At 42.6% G+C, this 13,355-nt stretch overlaps 1 protein-coding gene across 4 annotated transcripts in view; it reads left to right on the top strand.

Annotated features, from left to right (window-relative positions):
• LOC132651495 (sterol-4-alpha-carboxylate 3-dehydrogenase, decarboxylating-like) overlaps positions 1–12,556 on the top strand; it is a 38,850-nt gene extending 26,294 nt beyond the window's left edge. For all 4 annotated transcript variants that reach the window (XM_060376747.1, XM_060376748.1, XM_060376745.1 and 1 more), the window contains 4 exons: positions 6,435–6,563; positions 8,410–8,552; positions 10,270–10,372; positions 11,270–12,556. In XM_060376747.1, coding sequence (XP_060232730.1) covers positions 6,435–6,563; positions 8,410–8,552; positions 10,270–10,372; positions 11,270–11,602 — 708 coding nt within the window. In that variant the 3' untranslated portion in view covers positions 11,603–12,556. The remainder of the gene's footprint in view (positions 1–6,434; positions 6,564–8,409; positions 8,553–10,269; positions 10,373–11,269) is intronic.
• Positions 12,557–13,355: the final 799 nt, after the last annotated feature.

Genomic DNA, 13,355 nt, shown 5'->3' with positions numbered 1-13,355 from the left:
TTTCTCTTAGAGCCTATGCTGTTGGTGTTCTGTTCAGGAAGTTTTCTCCTGTACCAATGAGTTCTAGGGTATTCCCCACTTTTTTTTCTAGCCGATTTAATGTGTCTGGTTTTATGTTGAGGTCTTTGATCCACTTGGACTTCAGTTTTGTGCAGGGGGATAAGTATGGATCTATTTGCATTTTTCTACATGTAGACATCCAGTTGGACCAGCACCATTTGTTGAAGATGGTATCTTTTTTCCATTGTATGGTTTTGGCACCTTTGTCAAAGATCAGGTGTCCATATGTGTGTGGGTTTATTTCTGCGTCCTCTGTTTGGTTCCATTGATCCACTATTCTGTTATTATGCCAGTACCATGCAGTTTTTAAAACTATTGCTCTATAGTACAGCTTAAGATCAGGGATGGAGATACCTCCAGAAGATCTTTTATTGTAGAGGATTGTTTTAGCAATTCTGGGTTTCTTGTTATTCCATATGAAGTTGAGAATTTTTCTTTCCAGGTCTGTAAAGAATTGTGTTGGTAATTTGATGGGAATTGCACTGAATCTGTAGATTGCTTTTGGTAAAATGGCCATTTTTACTATGTTAATACTGCCAAGCCATGAACATGGGAGATCTTTCCATCTTCTCATATCTTCTTCTAGTTCTTTCTTCAGAGACTTGAAATTTTTTTTTCATACAAGTCTTTGACTTCCTTGGTTAGGGTTACTCCGAGGTACCTTAAGTCATTTGTGGCTATTGTGAAGGGTGTTGTTTCCCTAATTTCTTTCTCAGCCCTTTTGTCTTTTGTATATAGGAGGGCTACTGATTTTTTTGAGTTAATTTTGTATCCAGCCACGTTGCTGAAGGTGTTTATCAGCTGTAGGAGTTCCCTGGTAGAGTTTTTGGGGTCACTCACGTATACTATCATATCATCTGCAAATAGTGATAATTTGACTTCTTCCTTTCCAATTTGTATCCCCTTGATCTCCTTCAACTGTCTTATTGCTCTAGCAAGGACTTCCAGCACTATGTTGAAGAGATATGGAGAGAGTGGGCAGCCTAGTCTTATCCCTGATTTCAGTGGGATTGCTTTAAGTTTCTCTCCGTTCAGTTTGATGTTGGCTATAGGTTTGCTGTATATCGCCTTTACTATGTTTAGATATGTGCCTTGTATCCCTGATCTCTCCAATACTTTAAACATGAATGGATGTTGGATTTTGTCAAATGCTTTTTCAGCATCTAGGGAGATTATCATGTGGTTTTTTTCTTTCAGTTTGTTAATATGGTGGATCACATTGATGGATTTCCGTATATTGAACCACCCCTGCATAACTGGGATGAAGCCTACTTGGTCATGGTGGATGATATCTTTGATGTGTTCTTGTATTCGGTTTGCGAGTATTTTGTTGAGTATTTTTGCATCAATGTTCATAAGGGAGATTGGCCTGAAGTTCTCTTTTTTTGTTGGGTCTTTGTGAGGTTTAGGTACCAAGGTGACTGTGGCTTCATAGAATGAGTTTGGTAATGTTGCTTCTGTTTTGATTTCGTGGAATAGTTTGAAGAGAACTGGAGTTAGCTCTTTTTTGAATGTTTGGTAGAATTCTGCGCTGAAACCATCAGGTCCTGGGCTTTTTTTGGATGGGAGACATTCGATGACTGCTTCTAATTCCTTGGGAGATATAGGACTATTTAATTGATTTACCTGGTCCTGATTTAGCTTTGGTAAGTGGAATCGATCAAGAAAATTGTCCATTTCATTTAAATTTTCAAATTTTGTTGCATATAGACTCTGAGAAAAAGGTATGGGACGGGTCTGATGCTCTTTGGGTGGATGACACCTAAATGAACATCGGTACAAAGTCCCAATTTATTTCTAATATCAGAGATCAGACCTCTACTCTTGCCTGATGCTTCTAAAACAAAAAGGGGGAACTGTAGAGAGCTGCGTAATGCCGCGCCTTAAAGATGGAGCTGGTTTCCGCCTTCCACCTTCCCGATGGTGAGTGCTCTCTGTCACAAACAACTCCACATTTGGCTAAGGCTGAGGATCTGGCTTGCTTCCATGTATGTGGACCTATCTGCATTGCCCACGTGGCACTCTGGGGTTGGCTACCCAGAGGCTATTTAAGCTGTGGGCTGGCTTTCCCCAGGGTCCGATGATTGTTCAAGGTTCCTGAATAAACTGCATTGAAAAAAAAAGAAAAAGAATTTCACAGCTATATAAACCTAAGGGAAATGCCACTAATTACTAAATTATAAATGTTTTGGCAAATGAATTTAATTAATGATGCAATTACCAGAAGTTATTATTTAAAAAAAATGAATTTAATTAATGATGCAATTACCAGAAGTTATTATTTTAAAAAAAAATTTATTTATTTGATCTTGATTCAGCTCAGGAGAATTATCCATTTAGATTTTCAAATTTTGTAGAGTATAGGCTTTTGAAGTAAGACCTAGTGATTGTTTGGATTTCCTTGGTGTTATGTTATGTTATCCTGTTCTCCTTTTCATTTCTGATTTTGCTGATTTGTATAGTGTCTCACTGCCTTTTAGTTTGGCTAATTGTTTGTCTCTTGTCTTTTCTTGATTTTCTCAAAGAACCAGCTGTTTCTTCATTCTTTGAATTGTTCTCTTTGTTTCTAATGTATTGATTTCAGCCCTGAGTTTGATTATTTCCAGGCATCTACTCCTCCTGGGTGTGTCTGCTTCCTTTTTCTCTAGGACTTTCAGGTGAGCCGTTCAGTTGCTTATGTGAGATGATTCAAATTTCTTTATGAATCACTTAATGCTATGAACTTTCCACTTAGCACTGCTTTCATTGTGTCCCATAAGTATGTTGTGCCTTCATTTTCACTGAATTCTAGGTAGTCTTTCATTTCTTCCTTTATTTCTTCCCTGACCCAGCTGTTACTGAGTAGAGAGTTGTTGAGTTTCCATGTGTGTGTAGGCTTTTTGCTCTTTCTATTGTTGTTGAGGTCTAGTTCTAGCCCATGGTGGTCACATAGGATGTAAGGGATTATTTCAATCTTCTTGTATATGTGGAGGCTTGCTTCGTCACCAAGTATATGGTCTATTTTGGAGAAGGTTCCATGAGGTGCTGAGAAGAAGGGAAATTTTTTTTTGTGATTGGGTGAATAGTTCTCTAGATATCTGTTAGGTCCATTTGATTTATGACATCCGTCAGTGTCATTGTTTCTTTGTTTAGTTTCTGTTTTGTTGACTGTCCTTTGTGGAGAATGGGGTGTTGAAGTCTCCTACTATTAATGTGTCAGCATTGATGTGTGGTTTAAGTTTTATTGATGATTTCTTTTACGAATATGGTTGTCTCTGTATTTGGGGCATAGATGTTCAGAACTGTGATGTCTTCTTGGTGGAATTTTCCCTTGATAGTATGAAGTGATCTTCCCCATCTCTTTTGATTAATTTTGTTGAAAGTCTATCTTATTAGATATTAGAATGGCTAATCCTGCTTACTTCGTGGGTCCATTTGCTGGGACAACTATCTTCCAGCTCTTTACTATCAGGTAATGTCTATCTTTGTGACTTAGGTGTGTTTCTGGTATGCAATAGATTGTTGGGTCTTGTTTACACATCCATTCTGTTAGTCTGTGTCTTTTTATTGGAGAGCTGAGTCCATTGGTGTTGAGAGAGATGAATGAGCAGTGATTGTTAGATCCTTTTATTTTGATGTTGGTTGTGGTAGTGTGTTTGTGTGCTTGGCTACTTTAAGTTTTGCTGTAGTGAGATTATTTATTTCCTGTGTTTTCCTGGATGTAGTTAGCTCTCTTGGGTTGTAGTTTTCCTTCTAGTATCTTCTGTAAGGCTGGATGTGTGGTTAGGAACTGTTTAAATATGCTTTTTTCATTAAATATCTTGTTTTCTCCATGTATGATGCTTGAGAGTTTTGCTGGGTATAGTGGTCTGATCTGACATCTGTGTTCTCTTAGGATCCGCATGATATCTGTCCAGGTCCTTCGGGCTTTCGTAGTCTCTGTTGAGAAGTCAGGTGTTATTCTGATCGGTTTGCCATTATATGTTACTTGGCCTTTTTCCCTTGCAGCTTTTAGAAATTTTTAGAAATTTATTCTGTATACTTACTGTTTTGATTATTATGTGGCAGGAGGATTTTCTTTTCTGGTCTAATCTATTAGGTGTTCTGTAGGCCTCTTGTATGCTTATTGGACTCTCCTTTAAATTGTGGAAATTTTCTTCAGTGATTCTTTCTCTTTTTTCTTTTATTTTCTTTTTTTATTACTTTCAGTTTATTCACTTTATTCTTCTATGATTTTGTTGAAAATATTTTCTGGCCCGTGGAGAAGGGAATGTTCTTTTTCCACTATTCCTAATATTCATAGATTTTGTCTTTTCATGTTGTCTTGGATTTCGTGGATGGTTTGTATGAGGAATTTTTTAGATTTTAACATTTTCTTTGACGGAAACATCGATTTCTTCCATTTTATCTTCAACACCTGAGATTCTTTCTTCCATCTCTTGTAGTCTGTTGGTTATGCTTACCTCTGTAGTTCCTGTTTTCTTCCCTATGTTCTCCCTCTACATGATTTTTTCTCTCTGTGTTTTCTTTAATTTTTCCATTTTTATCTTCAGATCTTGAACTCTTTTGTTGTTTTCCTTCACCTGTTCTTTGTGTTTTCCTGCTTTTCCTTCAATTCCTTCACCTGTTTGTTTGAACTTTCCTCTATTTCTTTTATTTCTTTCCCTGATTTAATTATTTACTCTTTAAAGGCCAAAAACCCTTTGGCTGCATCTTCCTGTATTTATTTATGAATGGCCATAATCTCTTTGACTTTATCTTCCTCTATTTCTTTACCCATTTAGTTTGTTTCCTCCACTCTAGTCTTCATAAGCATAGATTTAAGGTCATCTTCTTGAATTTCACTTACGTTAGCGTATCTATGGCTACTTTCCCCTGGATAACTCTATTCTGCAGATGCCAAATTGCTTTGGCTTTTGTTGGTTGTACTTTTGTGTGGGCCTCTATCCATGTGGCAGTCTCAGGTGTTGGCTGTTAGTTTCTTGTGCCTGCCGGAATCCTGGGATTGGGGGGGAATCCCCTTGCCAGGAAGATGGTCATTCCTGAAGGAGGCCTCTTCAGCTTTTTCGGTATGGTCATCTAATGGCCGGTAATTCTCAGGAATTGCCACAGCTCTCCTCAGTTGTGTGGTCCTGTGTGGTAACTGAGGTTGTTAGTAGTCAGTGTGGGCTATCCTCCCACCAGAAGTAGTCCTGGAGACAGGTGCCCTGCCAACGGGTTTCTTGCTCTGAATTCAGTGTGATGCTGCTGCTGCTCTTACATTGTGTTTGCTGGGTGCAAGCCTCTTGAAAAATCAGGGAGCCACGAGGTTTGCTCTGTCTAGCTAGGGAGAGAAGCTTCACCATGGAGGTGTATCTGGGGGCTGATCCTGTGGATCTCAGGCTTCTGTAGGTCTGAGGTTGGAGAGGTTGGAGCTCTGTGCCACAGTACCCAAGTGGTAATCAGTGGCAGATGAGCGCAGCACACAGGTGTGTGGCTGGAGGCTAGAACCCGGAGCCTGTGGAAACCCAGAAAATTTTCCTGGTATTAGCTAGGTGCCCTTGAGGTCTCACCTGATGTTTCCTCCACTGTGGGGTTACTCCCGACAGGGAAACGCGGTTTCTGGTGCTTGGGGGCCCACAGTTTTTCTGTGACAGTGAGTCACAAGCACAAGAGTGTGTCTCTGGGCTGGCAACTGGGCGCCTGCCAGAGCCTGGGACCTTTTCCCCGGGGGTTGTCTGGGTGACCTGAGATCGGTCTGTGGTGATTGCTTCCTTCACCGTGGGGTATTCTCTCCACTGGAAAACCCAGTCTCTGGTGTTGCAAGGCCCACAGTTCAGTCTGAGATGGTGATCAGAGCATGCAGGCGTGTAGCTCTAGGCTGGCAACAGAGTGCCTGCCACAACCCTGGAACTCTTGGACCCAGGAACTCTTCCAAGGTTTAGCTGGGTGAGCTGAGATTGGATCTGGATGCTTCCCACACCTTGGGGTTTCCTGTCACCTGGGAAACATAATCGCTGGTGTTTTAGGGCCCAGAGTTTGGTCTGTTGGTGGCTGTGCACTCTCTGCTGTCCTGCTCGTCAGACACCTTGTGCTCTGGACACCAACATCTTGGATTCCCCTGGTTTGTTTTTTCCAGACAGGGTTTCTCTGTGTAACCCTGGCTGTACTGTACTCTCTGTAGACCTTGCTGGCCTCAAACTCAGAGATCCACCTGCCTCTGCCTCCTGAGTGCTGAGATTAAAGGCATGCACCAGCACCACCCAGCAAGTCTTCTTTCATAAGGATGAAATATGTTCTGTCTGTAATGCCCACTCAGTGATAGTATACTGTACTTCACAAAGATTTTATACATCTCTTGTTGGAAATAGCAATAACTCCTGACTTGTGTTTTCCTTTCAATGTTTTTCTACCAGAAACTCATTTTAACCAGCAGTGCCAGTGTCGTCTTTGAGGGTGTTGACATAAAAAATGGAACTGAAGACCTCCCTTATGCTGTGAAGCCCATTGACTACTACACAGAGACCAAGATCTTACAGGAGAAAGTATGTGCTTTAAAGTCAGTTAAACGAGCAGTTACTTCAAGTGTCTCCGTTTATAAGAAAAATATCTGTGAACATGGGGAAGTTAGTATTTTGAGGCCTGAGTTCCCAGCATGAGATGTAACTTACTGTGGCCAGATAATGTTCTCAGTATTTTCTGGAGACTACTTCCTTTACACTCCAAAATGATCTTACCATCTCTCTATTATGGGAAAATGCACTGATTCACAGACGGATCCAGAGTCTTCATCAGGGAGCCCATAGTTTCCATGTGATTATGTTACAGGGACACTGGGAATCCCATACTGTAGACTGGGGTTCCACCAAGCACCCAAAGTCATTTGGGCAGCTGTGGAGTTAAATTTCTTAGGCCTTTGCAGCAAATCACATACTGTGCTTTGATCTGCAAGCTGGTACTCATAAACTGAAGCTCTATGCTGAGCTGGCATGGGTCTTACTGCTCTGACTATTCTCACTTCCAGCTCAGCACAGAACACAGTCACATGGAAATCACAGTAGAGCGTGTCCTCAGCTAGCCTCAAGATGCCCTGTGCACTGTTGTCTGAGCTCTGGCTGTCAATATGTCACTGGCATGAAGTTTTGGGTACTGAACGAGAAGTCAGGAGAACTGGAGGTGACTCCAACAGTAACTTGCCTTGTTTTGTGGATGAACACCATTTTAAACCCTCTTAATAATAACGAGTTATCTTTGGGATTAGTCTAAAAACATCCTCAAACTCCCTTCTCTTTAGTAATAGAGCTAGCCATGATAGAGGCCAATTGAAGGCATGGTCATTCCCTTCAGCACCACAGACACTTAGCAGCATTTTAAGTGCCATGGGTTCAGGAAGCTGTGATTGCCATACACTCAGTTTATAGCTAGCTTAAAGTGACTCGGATTATAATCTGTAGACTAATTTTGCCTCCCTGTTTTTACTAACATTATAACAAATCATTTGGGAAATTACTTATGAAGCAAAATATGTTTCTTCATATAGTCATGCTTCATAAGGATAGAGATAGATTCAGAGAAATGCATTATTGACTGACTTGTTATTGTGGGAACATAGAGTATACCTCAACAAACTCAGACAGCTACGTGTCTTTGTGTATATGTGCAAGTCTACACAGTAACGGACGTGTCTGGACGTGTGTATGCTTGTATTGAGACAGGTGTCATCTTCTAAAATGTTGTCCACCTCCTTTGAGACAGGGTCCTTCATTGGCCTAGAAGTTGCCAATTAGACTGAACTGGTTGTCCAGCAAGCTTCAGGTATCCTCAGGTGTCAGTCTCCACAGCCATGAGATTATAAGCATCTCCACACATTATGACATGGCTTCTGGGGATTGTGTCCTTGTGCTTGCAAGAAAGAGATTTGCTGACTGAGGCACCTCCCCAACTATGTGTCTGTTGTCGACTGAACCATTTGTTACATTTGGTGCATGATTATTCTTGAAACCTGTACATGGCACCGAATTCAGGAACTCTTGGTGGTAGCAGCCTTTCTGGAGGCTCAAGGCTACCTCATTAACTGGAAATTTCAGACTGTTTCCATAAATTGAATCCAGGATGTACCCACTGGCCGCACTTCACATAGCCATTGAACCCAACCTTAGCTTTCAGATTTCACCCTAGCAGGTGTTGGCCAGTTTCCTCCTGCATTGGTGGTTTGTCATTGACAGATGGGATCAAGAGTTGCAGTGTGAGATGTTCCAAGGTAGACAGCTGTCCAGTGGTTTGCACAGTCATCAGTCTGTCTCCTAATGGGAATACTGCACACACAATTAGGTATGATCTCAGCTCAGGAAAAGTCTTACAGTGGCCTCTTTCTCTCCTGCTCTTTTTCAGGCAGTACTGGATGCCAACAACCCCAAGAAGAAGTTTTTAACCATAGCCATCCGTCCTCATGGCATTTTTGGCCCAAGGGACCCTCAGTTGGTCCCCATCCTAATTGATGCCGCTAGAAAGGGCAAAATGAAGTTCATGATTGGGTAAGGCAGCTCCCATTGCTCTCTGTCCCCTTCTGACCGTGTGAGCACACACACAGAAAATAATTAGACAGTGCCAAGCTGCACTGTATAACTGTCTGTGTCTGTTCAGGCTTAACAATAACACAATAGTATAGTCTAGTAACTACGAAGTCCAAGATTAGCCATCAGCAAAACTGCTGTTTGCTAAGAGTCTAGTCTTTTACCTGCTGTTTATCTTTATGTGGCCCAAGGGACAAACAGGTTCCCTCAAAGCCTCTTTAATAAGATCCCATTCATGGGGGCAGTGCTTGCATGTTCTAATTACCCTGTAAAGTTTCCACATCTGAACACCAGCACATGGGGGATTAGGTTTTAACAAGAATATTGAGTGAACACAAACATGCAGAACGTACATGTGTCCTTCTCTGTTGTCCTCTATGTCCTCCTGGAACTGCTGTATCAAATTCCCACAGTTTTGAATACAACACAAATTGATTTTCAGTTATGGAAATAGGAGTCTGAAATGCAGCTGTTGACAGGACTGGTTCCTTCTGGCTGCTGTGAGGAGAATATGTCCAAGGCCTCTGTGGGCTTCTCTTTCTAGCTCCTTGCATGCCACTGCATCACTCCTGCTTCTACATAAGACTATCTATGCTATCTGTGGGAAACTTTCCCTTTCTTATAAAGATATCAGCATTGAACTAAGATGTCTGTCCATTACTGACTTCATCTGTAAAGTCTCCCTTTCAGCATGAGGTCACCTCCACAATTTCCAGAGTGGCATAAGTTTTGGAAGGATATTATTCAGTGCTGTATACTCTTTCACGTACACTGGGAAAAGTTGTGCAATCCTGTTTAGAAATTAAAGAAGTTGAGGATCTGGAGGGAAGCAATGACCCTTGACTCCTTGAATATAGAAGGGAGTTAGTGCATTAAAAAATGGAAAGGATGACAACAGGTGTGGCTGGCTGCTGAACATTTTTTTTTTTTGAGACAGTGTTTCTCTGTGTAGCCTTGGCTGCCCTGGAACTCTCTCTGTAGAGCAAGCTGGCCCAGAACTCACAGAGATCTGCCTGCCTCTGCCTCCCTGAGTGCTGGGATTAAAGGCATGTGCAACTACACCCAGTGCCTTTTCTTTTATATTTTTTTTCTTTATCCCTGTGTCTTGTCTTCCTGTGCTTACTAAATCTCACTGATACCCTGAGTTAAGACTGATGGATTACAGAGGCAGTGCTAGAAAACTTGAAGACCATTGGCATGGTGTATCCTGGGCATGTTTTCAAGATCTATACCCCAGATCAGAGCCAAAGAAGACACACTGCTGCAGGTCCTGCTGGGCCATGCAGGACACCATGCTCTCACATTCAATATTTCACTGCACCCACAGGTCCCAGTAGTTCTTCATGGCCACATTTCATTACCTGTTGCAATCATTCAGGTATAGGAGAGGCAGGCACTGCTGAGGTTAAGTGGGTTAGTGACCCGGGCTTAGTGGTGTATGCCTGTAATCCCAGCACTCTGGGAGGCAGAGGGAGGCAGATTTGCTGTGAGTTCGAGGCCAGCCTGGTCTAAACAGCAAGTCCAGGACAGCTAGGGCTGCACAGAGAAACCCTGTTTCGAAGAAAAAAAAGAAAGGAAAAGAAAAAGTGGGTTAATCTGTTGAGTCTCAGTGCTGGGGCTTTGTGGGGCTGGTAGCCAAACACTCAGCACAACTAAAATACTTACTGTGTACCTACAGAAATGGGGAGAACCTGGTGGACTTCACCTTTGTGGAGAACGTGGTTCACGGACATATCCTGTCTGCTGAGCACCTCGGTGAAGATGCAGGTCTAGGTGGGAAGGTAAGACACTTGCTTCTCTCAGCACTTCAGGTCCTCCTGGGAAGTTCTGCATCATTGCAGCATCTTATTACTTTGGACAGCCCAAATCCAGGAGCCAATAGCCAGGATGGAACCAACCCTCGGGCTTTTGTTCTCTAGACCTCTGTGCTCACTCCAAGCATGGTCACCTGTTCCTTAGGGTAGATGTTTGCTCCTCACTTTTGTCCTCCTTATATTTCAGACCCATCCTCCCTTCCCAAGCACGTGTGGCTCATATTACTCAGGCTTGCACTCCTGTAACAAGTGATGTATATGAGTCTCCTAACATTTGACCTCCAAAAGGCAACTGAGTTGAGAAAACCTACTGGGTTACTGGCACCTGGCCTCCCATTTCTCAGGCTCACTATTGTCCTTGTGATGCACCCTGAGCACTCAGTACTCTTTTCTCGCCCTGGACCTTTTCCATTTTCTCACTTACTACTTTGGGGGTGGTTGGAAATGGGATGCATATACTTTGTGGGTTGAAAGATCTAATATGGAACATTTGTTCCATGCAAAGATAAAACCAAATGTAACTGCCTAAGAGCAAGCTGAAGTTCACTTAAAGACATGGCCTTTTTGCAGACTTTGTAGCACTGCCCCTCTCTGCCCTTAATTAAACACTGCCCATTCTGCGAGTCTAAGACAGACTGTTATACACTCCACCACTAGGCTTGTGAGGCCTAATAACACAACCACACCCCACACCGTTTAGTGCCCCTGCAAAAGAGATGGGGCAGGTAGGAAGCCAGTGTGCCCTTGCTTTTCCACAGAAAGAGTTGTAGGTGGAGCCAGCAGCTAGCTGAGCTTGGGGACCCATGTTGGCCTGTTTGTTCCAGCAGCTGTGCAGGGCTCTCTAACTCTGTGTTCCTTTACCAGGCATTTCACATTACCAATGATGAGCCAATTCCTTTCTGGACGTTCCTGTCCCGCATTCTGACAGGCCTCAATTATGAGCCCCCCAAGTACCACATCCCCTACTGGGTGGCCTACTACCTTGCTTTCCTGCTGTCTCTGCTGGTGATGGTGGTCAGTCCTCTCGTCCAAATCCAGCCAACTTTTACACCAATGCGCGTGGCACTGGCTGGCACATTTCATTACTACAGTTGTGAGAAAGCCAAAAAACACATTGGGTACCAGCCACTGGTCACCATGGATGACGCCGTGGAAAGGACTGTGCAAAGTTTTCACTACCTGCGGAAGGACAAGTGAGGTTCCCCAGTGACCTCACTAATAACTTTCCCTTCTTTGTTCTGATGAGCCAATATCCTTAAGGGAGTTTCTTCTGAGCTGTGAGTCCCTTGCTGGTTAGATGGTAGCGTACCTGAGTCCCCCACATGACACTGCAGTGACGAAAGGAGACATGTCTTCCAAAAAAGCATTGGACTTCTCAAAGCAAGCAGACACCTGTCCTACTGCTTTGGTCTTTCTCTCTCCTCCCCCTACTAATCTCTCCTGGGATCATTAAGACAACACTAAGTAGACCAACACCAAAGTGAAAGCCACAAGACTTCATTCAAGGTCTTAAGAATTGAAGTAAAACCAGAGATTGTAATCACAGAATAAGACTTCAGACATATATTTCGTAGGTTCACAATAAAATAGAAATATTGATGACTGTAATCGCTAATCCCCAATCCCTAAGGATAAATCTATAAATGGTTCCTTGTTCCCTTGCCTGCTGTCAGGGTCTCTTTCAAAGGTGGTTGCACTGTCTGCCTGCATTGTTTTTCCATGAAACATTTCCTTTTATCCACTGTATCTGGTGGAGGTCTTTATTGGTCAGTGGTGATGCAGTGTGTGCTAATATGGTACAGTGTGTGCTGTGTCAGCTGGTCAGCTCCTAATTAACATGGGATGCTTGGCTGGATGGAAATAAGCCGAGGACGGTGGCCTCCTTTACCTCCATGATGTTTGAGAGAAAGTCTTCCATGAGTCGATGCAGAATGCAGACATCCTTGCAGCTCACTTCACAAAACATATCTGGCCACCTTCCAAAGAGTACAGCCGATCCAAACATCCAGCTTTTTCTGTTCTCTGAACTCACTGAAATGTATTTCTGAAGAATTCTAAGATCTTCTTTTTCTTCTTTTTTTTTTTTTTTAAATCACTGTGTAATGCCATGAAGGCAATTCGAGAAAAATACAAATAAAGATCTAAAAGCCATACAGTTTGCATTGCTGGCTTATTAGCTCTGCCTGGGGAAAGACCATGCTAAGCTGCCGAGTCATTTGAATATGAATGTAATTAAGATGCTGCTTTTGCCCACAAAGCTTACAATAATGGAGTTACATTCATAAACTCCTGAAGTATGATTTTAAAATGATGCATTAATGCACTTATGTAAGACAAAGTGAAGTGACAGGACTTCTTCAGAACAGGAGATGCCCTGAGGTTAAACCTGGAAGGAATGGAGAAATGGTCGGTGAGTACAGAGCCACCAACTGGCATTTCAGACTGAAGAGGCCAGTCTCATAGTCAACAGCTTTCAGCAGCATGTGTTCCTAGACCGTATATGAAACAATAGTGTATCTTGCACTTTCTGGTATAACTTCAGTAAAGCATACAAGTGGGAAGGCTAGTTTGGGAAGCAGTGGAACATTGGTCAGGCTAAAGCGGGAGGCAGGGAATGACCTTTATTCTGTAGGTATAGACAACCTGTGATGGTTTTGACAATTAAGGATTTACTCAGTGGAGGTCAAGGATCAAGAAAATCCTCAGTACTCTCATGGGAGACCAGACAGTAGTAACATAACAATGAGTTATAAATGAACACTTGGTGGAAGTACTTAGAAAGGAATCATAATTCAGCTCAGAACAGGAAGATGCACCTTGGGAGGTGCTCAGAACTGCTGGATGAGAAGGCAGTACACTTAGCCAGCAAACACCAAGAATGATATGCCTTAAAATGGTAACTGCTCTTGGACCAAAGACCTCCCTCGACAAGCTCAATTGTCCACTCTAT

This window comes from Meriones unguiculatus, assembly GCF_030254825.1.
Source record: "Meriones unguiculatus strain TT.TT164.6M chromosome X unlocalized genomic scaffold, Bangor_MerUng_6.1 ChrX_unordered_Scaffold_30, whole genome shotgun sequence".
Taxonomy (NCBI): Eukaryota; Metazoa; Chordata; class Mammalia; order Rodentia; family Muridae; genus Meriones; species Meriones unguiculatus.
The sequence above is the reverse complement of the archived record's forward strand: the minus strand, read 5'-3'. Positions and strand labels throughout refer to the sequence as shown.